General features: G+C 34.6%; 1 protein-coding gene across 2 annotated transcripts in view; it reads right to left on the reverse strand.

Annotated features, from left to right (window-relative positions):
• Nucleotides 1–944: 944 nt before the first annotated feature.
• UBA6 (ubiquitin like modifier activating enzyme 6) overlaps nt 945–13,140 on the reverse strand; it is a 95,981-nt gene continuing 83,785 nt past the window's right edge. The window contains exons 28-33 of one of the 2 annotated variants that reach the window (XM_069594220.1): nt 10,286–10,403; nt 8,169–8,362; nt 7,304–7,431; nt 4,888–4,975; nt 4,585–4,679; nt 945–3,228 (exon numbers count right to left, since the gene is read on the reverse strand). In XM_069594220.1, coding sequence (XP_069450321.1) covers nt 3,078–3,228; nt 4,585–4,679; nt 4,888–4,975; nt 7,304–7,431; nt 8,169–8,362; nt 10,286–10,403 — 774 coding nt within the window. In that variant the 3' untranslated portion in view covers nt 945–3,077. The remainder of the gene's footprint in view (nt 3,229–4,584; nt 4,680–4,887; nt 4,976–7,303; nt 7,432–8,168; nt 8,363–10,285; nt 10,404–13,140) is intronic. The other variant, XM_069594221.1, reaches the window with a different exon arrangement.

The raw sequence follows: 13,140 nt of genomic DNA on the forward strand, positions 1-13,140 counted from the left end.
TAGGAGGTAACATTATAAATAAAAACAAAGACACAGTTATCACAAAAGGTAGCATAGTGCTAATTGCTACAGGGTATGTGTGGGGAAGCTGGTTGTGAATGGGAAGGGACTATAAGGGGAGTTTCTGGGCTGATGTCAATGTTGTATTGACTTGAGAGCTTGCTATACAACTAGTTACTTTAAAATTATTCCCAAAATTGTGTATTTGTATCTTATGTACTCTTTTGAATATGTATATACACACAAATGTATATATATATGAATACATATAAATTTCTTAAATAAAGAAAGCTAAGACATGGCAAGAAAAACAAATTATCGACTGGTTTTGGGACATCCAAGACTGCAACTTCCTGATTTATGTTTTGAATTTGTTAGAAGTAAAATAGTTAAAGCAATACCTAATGACTGTATACTAAATGGTTATGTATTTACAATCATAATGAAATTTCTGATAATATTCACTGCAGTTGAAAGGTATCACGTAAAGAGATTTTTCTCCCCCCTCAAGATCTCACTTTACAATTACAAACTAGTGAACTCTAAACACTGCTTATGTTTTTTTATGCCTTAGCACTGGCGCCATCAGGGAGTATCATATTACACAAAAAATAAAAATACACATCTATATCCAACTTCTACCTTTGGGACAATTTAGAGGAACTTATACATTAGTAACATACTGCTCTGAACTCTATAAAGTAATGAATGGGCTTTAGAAATCCCTGACCAACAGTCTGGGATTTACCAGATCTTCCCCCTCAATTAACAGAATTTCCAGGAGCCAAAAGCACTTGGAAGTAATGTCCCTCCACATCCAGTGAGTGCTGTATCTCCATGACTGCACAACTTGAAAACTAGGAAACACCAAAGCAATACTACTCATAAAATGAATAGTAAAACAGGAATCTCCAGAGTCAATTGCAGAACAGGATTTACAAAGATAATGTCAAATTTCTTGATTTATTTTTAGTAAGTAAAAAACCATTCAGCGGCACTTTACAAAATAAAATCATTAATTTTTGCACCTAGTATTTCAATCACCAGCAGTGATCTCATGGTACAGAAGTAAAACAATGAAAAAAAAAAACTGTCATTAAATTCATGCTGGCTTTCCAGTTTAGCAGAACTGAATAGAAGAAATAACCGGCAATACTGTTACCCATAGGAAAAAAAAAGCAATGATAAAATGGTTTCACATTTAATCATAAAATGAACTTAATCTTTGTTGATTATATCTGCTAAAGCACTGATCTCCAGAAATAAGAATTGATAGCCAGGTTCTGTTCTAAATTTACTTCTGAAGAGATGTAGAGATTTATATAGAGTAAGTAAGATACTATATCATAGTTGAGAATTATTGAATGGCTACTGAGAAAGTATCAGTTGCTGTCGTAGAGTACAAAACAAAAAAGTGGAACAAACTTCTTATAGGAAAGTTCTTTTATTAGTGCTAGCCTCTAATGTTCCAAGCCACAGAACTTTGATATTCCTAAATTCAATTTTAAGTAATATTAATTTTAAGCACTGTGTTTGCAATATACATGAAGTGAGAGAGAAGGATATGATGAACCAAAATTAATTGCTTATTTCAAAGGTAGTCAGTTCCTTTAGACTCATCCTGTCCACTTATTCTTGCCTCCAATGCAGATTACCCTTTAATCATACAAACTCAACCTCCATTCCAATTTATTTTCCCAATGGGATGATGCTTTTACAAAAGAATCAAATAATATACCTAGTTGACTAAACTATATACAGGTGGAATAAAAGGGAAGTTAAGGCGGGAATAGAAAAAGATATAAAATTGGATTAATACTGATTTGAATCAGTATTTAATTTATCAAAGTATTTATTAATGGTCTGAACAGAAAAATAGAAGAAAAGCAGCTAGAAGGAAATGACATTTTGTGGTTACGAAATGCCAATTGCTTTAGGACGCATGATATCACTGCAAGTAAAACAAACACTTGCTGTTTTCACTGAGTTTACAGTGTTGAGTATACTTTACGTTATTTTAATGAAAGCATTTCTATGAATACCTGCAATAGCTCCTAGCAGAAAACAGAAAGTTTCTATCAATAAAGATCTAAAAAAATAAATTTTTATCTTTGTCAACTCCCTTTCTGGGAATGTGGAATTAAATAATACATTTCCCTTTAAAATAAAAAAATTGTTTTTCTGTCCATTTGTTTGCTGGAAGAAAAAAAAATCAAGACTCAACTAGTGATAATTTTTTAATTTCTACTTTTCATCTACTTCTAAGGACACTCCATTTACAAAACCTTTTAGTCTTATATACTATGACAGTTAGATTTAGAGTTCCAAATAAATAAAATAGCCACATTAGAAGGCATACTGATGAATCAAATGACCAACCATATTTATCTGTTCGCATTTGTGGATTCTCTAAAAGGGCTGTCAAGAGTTCACACAGTATTGTTAACATTTAGTTCTGGTTAACACCTGCCATCATGACTTACGACACTGATGCTGTCAACAAAGATCCTGATTTTGGAGAGACAGTGATATAGCAAACTCTGGTAAAATGAGCAGACATAACATTTGTACAGTTCCAAATGTCTACTCTTTATCCACTGCTACTATCCCCCCCTGTTGATGTTAAATTCAAAGCCTCATCTTGAGAGGTACTATTTGAAGAGAAAAATGGGCCTCAAATACTAAACAACAACAACAACAACAATTTATAAAATGAGATTAAACGTTTTGGATAATTACATTTGTAACTTTCAATTTCTTGTTTTATCTCTTCTAGTCTTGGATACGTAATTTTTCCTTCGTTTCATCCAAAGAAGTTAATACACAATTTTTTGGTAAGCATTATAAAATGGCATTCCAGTTCAAAGTTGCTTGTGATCACATCCACATATGAAGCACAACACGAGTGTATATACTATGCTTCAAAATCCTTTACAATTCTTCACTGTACTTTCTTTTTTTACTGATGGTTCCCTTAAATTAAGCCTTTATCAAAGAGAGAAATCCATAGCATTTTGAGCTGACTTTTTTAGTTCCTGAATTAAGTGCATTCTTTCCAAAATCAAGTAGTCTTAAATTTAAGACAACTTCTGTTCATCAGTGTCATGACTAAAGTAGTATCTTACTGGAGGTCCAGGTAAATCTTCGTCTCCATCAGCATCTGGAGCAAACGACACAGTAAGATCCACATATTTCTTTTCAGCAGAAGGTTTCACAAGTTTATGCATTCTAAGAAAAATAAGCAAGGACAAATAATTTGGTAAAGTCTGTAAAATGAAAGAGTGATTCAAAGAATCTGATCTTGTTTAAATTTACTTTTAAATGTAGTAATTCATCTGCTTTCGTATAATTAAGGAAATGAATAATTTACCTAACAATTTTTACCTCTGTTGGTAATAATAAAGAATATAGATCATTTATTAAAAAACACCACCCCCCAAAAAAAACCTCATAGCAAAAAACCCCAAAATGAAAGCAATGCTTTTAAAAAATGAATATATAGATGGGAAATACAGATTCCTGCTCTTGTGAATGAAGTTTATATTATTAGTGGGGGGGAGATGATAATATAGTGACTATTAGTGACAAATGTTATGAGAAAGGGAACAAGTAGAGCAGAATAAAGGGGATTAGGAGTGCTAGGCTGGGAGAGCGGACAGGATATAGTATTAGATGGGGTTCAGAGTAGCCTCTTTAGGAAGTGCAAAGACCAGAGGTGAGAGTTAGTCAGATGGCCATCTCAGAAAGAATTGTAAGCAAAGAGAAAAACTAGAGCAAAGGTCCTATGCTGGAGAATGGAATGTTAAAGGAAAAGTAAGGAGTTCCTTATAACTAGAATATTGTGAGCAGGACAGAGAAGTATGAAAGGAAATCAGAGGAGTAAGTGGGAACCAGATACTTTAAGGGCCTTGCAGACCACTATAAAGACTGGCTGATTTTGCTCCCTCTCTTCCTTTTTATCTCTGCTCAAATGTCAGTTTATCAAATCCAAATATGACAGGCAGAGGGATTACCAAGATTATCCAACATACCAATATACTGTAGCAATTTAACACACCTTTATTCTGCTTTATTTTTCCATAGCAATTACCACCATCTGATATTCATGTCCCTCCTCAAGAAGGGTAGGGACTTTGCTTCACTCACTGCTGTATCCCTAATGCTCACAAAAGTACCTGGGATATAGCAGGCACTCTTCGAAAAAATGTGTTGAATAAATGAATGACAATAACAATTGGCTTTTTCTTTTAATACTTCAGTCTCACCAGCCTAATCCTCAGTGCTTGCACTTAAGAGGTGGATCTGCTTTTACTTAGTATATTGATCAAATCAGGTTTCTAAACCCATTAGTTTCAAAGCTGACTCAGAACTATAATAAATTCACAAGAATATTGTAATCCTATAAATCTCACTTGGATGGTAGCCTATGGAGCTTGGTACGTTCACTGTCTTTATTTCTATCATTAGATAAAATCATGTATTTTCATCTGAACTTCAATAATCTCTATACTTAATTTTCTAGTGTACACCCAAATTATATTTCAATTTCCGAGAATCTCTTGCATACGAATGTTTGATACTTACGTTAACTTCAATCTTTTTGCATGACCAGGCATTATAGGAACATAGAGCATTTTGACTCCCTGTACCACCATTGTTGGCTCAATTCCATACTTCTCCTAAAAATGAATACCGAAAAGAGAAACAATCAAAGCTCCATCCAAATAGAAAATGGTATGTGACAATGTTTTACAACCAGTAAAAAGAGAGCAAATTTCTGATAAATAGTATTTATAAAAACCTCTAAGAGTTAGACATGACTGAACGCCAATGAGATCATGTAGGAAAACTAACAGACTCAAAGCAACTAATGAATAATTGTCTCACTTTGACTGCATTTATGAAATCCAAGAGGGTGAAATCTTCTTTTCCATGTATAGTCCATCTGTCCCAAATTGTAAATGATATTCCATTTCTGTTGTAGAAAAATATTCAGAACAAAAACATTTACATTTTCTTCCCTTGAGTAATAATAAAAAAAAACCCAGAAATCTACTATTTGTGATTTAACTAGATATTAATGTGAGTAAAAAAAAAGGAAAATATAACTTAAAATATTCCAAAATCTTACTTCCCCTGTACACTACACAGGTAACCATTTTTATCAGTACTTTGTTATCTTTCCAATGTCTCATTATAAGCCAGTATGTCTTAGCAAGAGAGTTCAGTTTCTCAATAGCTGTATGAGTTTCACTGTGCGAATGTTTCAGTCTCCTATCATTGGACACTTGGGTTGTTCTAATCTTTGGCTATGATAAACAATGCCAGAATGAACATCCTATACATGTAGCATTTGAAATGAGTGAAACCGTTTATGCAAGTTTGAAATATAGTGCTGTATATGTTTTAGTATGGGTTATATTATTTTATATTCTCATCAATAATGTGTGAGAGTAAAGCTTTCTCACACTCTTGCCAAGATGGTAATTTTCAAATTTTTTGCTCTTACCAGTTTAAACTGTAAAAAATGAAAGTCCCAGGGATTTGTTCTGCTTTGTCATACAGCTTTTGGAACTAGATGCTTATTCTCATTATCCATTAGTCAGACACTAGGGGTGGCTTGTAATTCATCTGAGTTAGGCAAACATAGATGAAACCATAAGAAAGTACAATGCTGAATAGTGTGGCAGATTAATAGTGTGCTGACGATACTATGGCTAGTTTAGTCAGCAATGCTTCATGTCAGATGCATAAGAATGAAACTGGATTCCTATCTTTCACCATACACAAAAATTATCAGAATGAATCGAACACCTGAATTAAGACCTAAAACCATAAAATTCCTAGAAGAAACCTCTTAGGTGGTAAGCTCCTTGATACTAGGTTTTGGTGATGATTTTTTAAATTTGACAGCAAAAGTAAAAGCAACAAAATAAAAAATAAACAAGCGGGACTGTATCAAACTCAAAATCCACACAGGAAAAAAAAATCAACAAAATGAAAAGGCAACCTACTAAATGGGAGAAAATATTTGTAAATCATATATCTGATAAAGATTTAATACACAAAATATATAGCAAACTCAGACAACTCAGCAGCAAAAAAAAAAAAAAAATGCATACAATCCAATAACAAAATGGGCAAATGACCTGAACAATTTTCCAGAGCAAACATACAGATGGCCAATAGGTAGATAAAAAGACGCTCATATTACTATCAGAGAAATACAAATCAAAGCCACATCGAGGTATCATCACACACCTGTTAGGATGGTTATCATCAAAAATACAAAAGGTAACAAATGCTGGCAAGGATGTGAAGCACTTCAACCTCTTGTACATTTCTAGAGGGAATGTAAAATGATACAGCCACTATGGAATGCAGTATTTAGGTTCTTCAAAAACAACAAAAATTGAAATACCACTTCTGGGTATTTATCCAAAGAAGATGCCAACACTAACTTGAAAAGGTATCTGTACTCGCATGTTCACTGAAGCATTGTTTATACAATAGCTAAGACATGGAATTAATCTAAGTGTCCATTTTGGAGGAATGGATAAAAAATTGTGGTGTCATATACAGTGAAGTATTATTCAGCCGTAAAAAGAATGAAATCCTGCCATTTGCAACAACAGAGATGGACCTTGAAGACATTATACTAAATAAGTCTGACAGAGAAAGACGGATACCTTATCATCTTATGTATATGTGGAATTTAAAACAAACAAACCATCTCTCTTCCCCAGAAAACTCAATCAACTAACTAGAAAAAAAAACAAAAAACCGACAAGTTCACAGAAACAAAGGCAGGTGGTGAGGATGAATGAAATGGATAAAGGGAATCAAAAGGTACAAATTTCTGGTTGTAAGGTAAGTCATGGATATATATAATGTGCAGCACAGTGACTATAGATAATAAATAATATTATATTGCATATTTGAAAATTGCTGGGTGAGTAAATCCTGAATGTTCTTTCTCATAAGAAAAATTCTGCAACTATGTTTGATAATGGATGGTGACTGAACTTATTGTGGTAATCATTTCACAACATATACAGGTGTCAAATCATTGTGTTGAACACCTGAAAGTAAACTAATGTTGCAAGTCAATTATATAATTAAAAAAAGAAAAGGAAAAAAATGCTACATGAAGATGGGGTTATGATCTTGTCTTTAAGTGACAGAAAAGATACGAATATGTAAAGAGGAAAAGGAGAGATAAAGCTATTATTTTTCCCTTTTAAAAAGTAAAAAAAAACTATTTCATTCTCATTATGCAAGAGAAGCAGACCTTCATGCATACCTGATTTCAGTTTTTCTTACTTCAGATGTCTCTGTAAACACTATGATCGGAATGGCTAAGTTAAGGAAACAATTTTTGTAAGCTTCAAATGGATAGTCACCAGCTACTTTGATCATCTCCAATGCAACCTAGGTAAAAGAAGGTGATCTGATTATATAAATAGCCTAAAACTAACTATGGCTTTAATTGCACTTATATAATTTTCCTGAATTCTTCTTAAGCAATTCTGCGTAGAGTATAAAAGTAGTTATTAGACTAGAACAATAAAGATTTCTGTAAGTCTAAATAATCTGACCATGTAATCTTCCTACTTTGAAAGCAGACACCAGCAGCACTCAAGAAATACAGCTGTCTGAAATCATTTAATAATAGGAACAGTAACTACATAGCTTCTATGAGTAACACTACAGTATAGTATAATAACTAGCGTGGTCCTAAAGATTCTAAATTGTTAAGGAGTTGTTAAGGAAAGACTAAATCGAAAGAAACCCAAATCACTATTGAGAACAGTTTTTAAGGCAAAGAACTAAAATCTAATATTATCAAAGTGCAAAGTCTAGGATAGTTCATTTTATTCAAGAAAAATAAAGCACATGGATTGTATGGAGGATACAATGATGATTAAGAGGATTACTGCTTATAAGAAAAATTATACTCTAACTCAGTGGAACTTATTTTAAAATGTTTGCATTATCTGTAAAAGTTCAAAATATAAGATTACTGTATTTTCAGAAATACCTTACAATTTTAAATTATAAGGTCAATAAGTATCCTTCCTTCTCTAAGATCTCTGAGTGGTATAATAGGGAAGACAGGAAAGAAGCAATGATATAGTAACATTTTCACAGAATAATGATAATCTCACCAAGCCAGAAACTGCAGCAGTAGATGTTGCTATAGCAGGTATAATTCTACCTGCTATGCGCTTTGTTTTTAAACGGTCAGCGGGTTCAATACTATACATTTTGGCACGAAGATTTGATGCAGCTGTGATGAAATCTATGTGTCCATTATGATCATCATCTTTTTCAAATGAAAGCACTGCCATCTGAAGGTCACCTGATGATAACCAGAAAAACAAAGTTTGCTAGTAAGTAATAAAGGCTTTACTAAGTAAAAAGCAATGTGGGCTCACTGCTGTTGAAGAAACTTTTCTTTTGTTTAGCTTTGTAAGTAACTGAAAAATACCAAAAAAGAAAAAAAGAAAAAAGAAAGAAAAGTCAGAGAACTTAAATTATTGAAGGACAGGAAAATGATGGCTTTAATACCACTAAATTAGAGAAATTCTGATATTAAAAAACTTTTCTAAAAAATGTAAAAATAAAGTTGTGGCAGATTCATGTCGATGTATGATGAAACCAATACAATATTGTATAGTAATTAGCCTCCAAAAAAATAAATAAAGTGGAAAAAAAAAAAGCCATGTACATTTACTATTAAGCAGTTTACAATTAAAAAGTCAACACTGGGTACTGTTCAAAAACCGATTCCCTAAGTAATACTCTGAAATATTTTACCTCTGATAACTAAGAATAGACTCAACTGGTCAAATAAAAACAAGTATTTTGGGGGAAGTTTTTTAGACTAATTTGTAGTTCCCCAAATCATTCTGCAGACAGGTGTAGCTTGATCTGTGATGAAGTAAGAAATGGTAATAAGCTTTTTCTAGAATTCTAATTATTAACTTAGGATATCAACTGTTTACTTGCAAAATAAATAGTTGGCTGTAAATCACACAGTTGTGTCCGACTCTTTGCGACACCATGAACTGTAGCTCGCAGACTCTGTCCATGGGATTCTTTAAACAAGAACACTGAAGTGTGTTGCCATTCTCTTCTCCAGGGTAACTTCCCAACACAGGGATTGAACCTGGGTCTCCCGCATTGCAGGGAGATTCTTTTACTGTCTGAGCCCATCAGGGATGCCCTAAATAGTTGGCTAATCCAGGCTTTTTTCTTGAATTTTACTGGTCTTTATGTAAAATCCCCAAAGTTTGGAAACCGCTGATTTATGTAATTAAAGGATGCTGAGGAGGTCTCAAAACATAAGCTAGTACAGATCTGTTTTTCAGTAATCAAAATTCAGTTTTCTATATTTAAGATCATTTAGTAAGGGTGTACAAAGGTCAAATTTATATTACCTGTGTATAATTATGGAAGCCAAGAAGAAATCTGTCTATAATTTTTTTATCCTAAAGTGATTTAACTGGGTCTCAGGTTTAGTCCGGCTTCTCTGGTATCTCAGCCGGTAAAGCATCTGCCTACACTGCAAGAGAGCTGGGTCCAATCCCTGGGTTAGGACATCCCCTGCAGGAGGGCATGGCAACCCACTCCAGTATTCTTGTCTGGAGAATCCCCGTGGACAGAGGAGCATGGTAGGCTGCAGTCCATGGTAGGCTGCAGTCCATGAACTACAAGGAGTTGGACATGACTGAGCAACTAAGCATGCAAGCACACACACAAGGTTAGTCTCCACAAGGACTCCATTTTTCATTCATTATGCTAGCAGTAAGTTATAAAGCAATGACATAACAGAATCTCAAGGATTTAAAGAATCAGAACAACAAAAACAAAGCAGACTTACATATCAGCCTTTAAGGATAAGGAAATGGTAGAGAAAACTGGTGAATTTAATTATAGTTCAAGATGAACAGTGACTTTCATATGATCATGAAATCAAGTAATATCATTATTACTGATTTAATTTCACAACCTGTTAAAGCATCTGCCTCCAATATGGGAGACCCAGGTTCGATCCCTGGGTCGGGAAGATCCCCTGGAGAAGGAAATGGCAATCCACTCCAGTATTCTTGCCTGGAGAATCCCATGGATGGAGAAGCCTAGTAGGTTACAGTCCACAGGGTCGCAAAGAGTCGTACATGACTAAGCGACTTCACCTCACCTCACCTCACCTGTGAGTGTAGAGCTTAGTGAAAATAAAATATTTTTAGCTCAAAATAGTTTTATAAGGATTTTCCCTTACTTGTGGTAGCTTCATTAGATGAAATGGCCTTTTCTAGTTGGAAAATAGCATTCCTCTCATCTTCACTGCTCACAGGAACATGGTCCGGTTTCCTTGCAGTTTCATCTGTTTGAACAACCTTTAAATATATGTATACATATTCATTAACAATATCACCTCTTACACATAAGCTTAATTAACATATCTGCTTTTATCAAACAAGTCATAAAGAGGAAACATTCTATCTAGTTTTAATTAGATTATTAACCATTATGGTCCAAAGTATTTTATACCTTATACTGGTAAATATTATTAATTACATATTTATTATCTACTACCTCACACTGACATAAACTCTATGAGAACAGTAGTTTTTATCTGAGGGAATCTCAATATATCTAAAATAAACCTGCCTAAGTTAAAAATACTTACTGAATACTTTATAAGATCTGAATTCATACAAATTTCTTTTAAAATTCCACACTAAAATATAGTTAATATTAATCAATAGCTTGCAATTCTGAAAAATCAACTTCAAAACAAATTATGTACCTCTAACTAGTGCAAAGTTCTTTTGTGTCTCAAAGAAATTGAAGAAATCCACAAATCATATAATATGGGCATGTAAAATATTTATTGAATGCTGACATGAAGTTCTATCTCAAAGAACATGTGTTCCTTCTTACAGCTGCATGCTTAGGACAGCACATAAAAGTAATTTATCTTTAAGAAATTACTTATTAAACACAAGGTCAGAGAAGTTCACATCAGTTCAGTTCAGTAACTCAATCATGTCTGACTCTTTATGATCCCGTGGGGCCTACTCAAACTCATGTCCATCAAGTTCGTGATGCCATCCAACCTTCTCAACCTCTGTTGTCCCCTTCTCCTGCCTTCGATCTTTCCCAGCATCAGGGTCTTTTCCAATCAGTCAGTTCTTCGCATCAGGTGGCCAAAGTATTGGAGTTTCAGCATCAGTCCTTCCAATGAATATTCAGGACTGATTTCCTTTAGGACTGACAGGTTGGACTGTTCTGCAGTCCAAAGGACTCTCAAGAGTTTTCTCCAATACCACAGTTCAAAAGCTTCAAGTCTTTGGCGCTCAGCTTTCTTTATAGTCCAACTCTCATATTCATACACGAGTACTGGAAAAACCATAGCCTTGACTAGACGGACCTCTGTTGGAAAAGTAATGTCTCTGCTTTTTAATATGCTGTCTCGGTTGGCCACAACTTTTCTTCCAAGAAGCAAGCGTCTTTTAATTTCATAGCTGCAGTCACCATCTGCAGTGATTTTGGAGCCCCGCCAAATAAACTTTTGTCATTGTTTCCATTGTTTCCCCATCTACTTGCCATGAAGTGATGGGACCAGATGCCATGATCTTACTTTTTTGAATGTTGAGCTTTAAGCCAACTTTTTCACTCTTCTCTTTCATCAAATGGCTCTTTAGTTCTTCACTTTCCACCGAAAGGGTGGTATCATCTGCATATCTGAGGTTATGATATTTCTCCTGGCAATCTTGATTCCAGCTTGTCCTTCATCCAGCCCAGGTTTCTCATGATGTACTCTGCATATAAGTTAAATAAGCAGGGTGACAATATACAGCCTTTATGTACCCCTTTCCCGATTTGGAACCAGTCTGTTGTTCCATGTCTAGTTCTAACTGTTGCTTCTTGACCTGCATACGCTTCTCAGGAGGCAGGTCAAGTGGCCTAGTATTCCCATCTCTCTAAGATTTTTCCACAGTTTGTTGTGATCCACACAGTCAAAGGCTTTGGCGTAGTCAATAAAACGAATGTACATGTTTTTCTAGAACTGTCTTGCTTTTTCGATGATCCAGCAGATGTTGGTAATCTGATATTCTCAAACCAAGAAACCAGCTACATCATTACTAAATTACTTCTTTTTTAAAAAAACACATCCAACTCACATTTTACATACTAAGTATTATTATAAGTATTTGGGGACTTCCCTGGTGGCTCAGATGGTAAAGCGTCTCTCTACAATGCCGGAGACCTGGGTTTGATCCCTGGGTTGGGAAGATCCCCTGGAGAAGGAAATGGCAATCCACTCCAGGACTATTGCCTGGAAAATCCCAGGGATGGAGGAGCCTGGTGCGGCTGCAGACCCATAATTCAAAAGGAGTCAAGGAAGCAGTAATTTTTATTTGCCAGAATGTGCAGTTGGTATTTTTGTCTGTGGCCATCTGTTAACTAGGAGTGCCAGACCCTGAAGCTTTGGGGAAGCTGCTTCAGGGAGTTTTAAGCTAATTAGTCCTGTTAAAATTGTGGCTTATTTGCTTAGGATAATATATTACCCCTAAACTTCAATACAGAAAGAAGCAATTCAAGTTAGAAAACACTGAAGAGCAGTAAAGACCTGCAAAGTTATTGATGCATATTTCCTTGGTGGCTGTCTAGCAGTTTTGTGCATTAAAACATGGGCTAGGAATGTTTATAACGGAATTTTGTTTATCCTTTCTGTACTTTTGTGACTACAAGTCATGAATATCTCATTCAGAAAGTCCATTTACTTGTACAAAATGAACTACCTACAAGTTTCCTTTTCTCTGAAATAAAAATGCAGAGTGGAAGACTGCAAAACCATTTCCGACTTGAATTTTGCATGGCGGCAGTCATTACTCCACATTTTCCAGTATAGTTAAAGGATAAGGGGAACAGAAGGGTTCTGTTTATTGTTAAGGGTTTACAGTTTATTGTTACTGTTAAGGGTTTTGTGGCTTATTTTTTTTAGAGTGCATACAAAAAGGGGTATGATGAATTGAAAAAAATATGTAGTATTTCAGACTTTCCTATTTACCCTGCGTACATTTCATGTTCCACCTTTATTAATACTCCCTGTCTCTCTCTCCTTCC

Source organism: Ovis canadensis, chromosome 6, assembly GCF_042477335.2.
Source record: "Ovis canadensis isolate MfBH-ARS-UI-01 breed Bighorn chromosome 6, ARS-UI_OviCan_v2, whole genome shotgun sequence".
Lineage (NCBI taxonomy): Eukaryota > Metazoa > Chordata > Mammalia > Artiodactyla > Bovidae > Ovis > Ovis canadensis.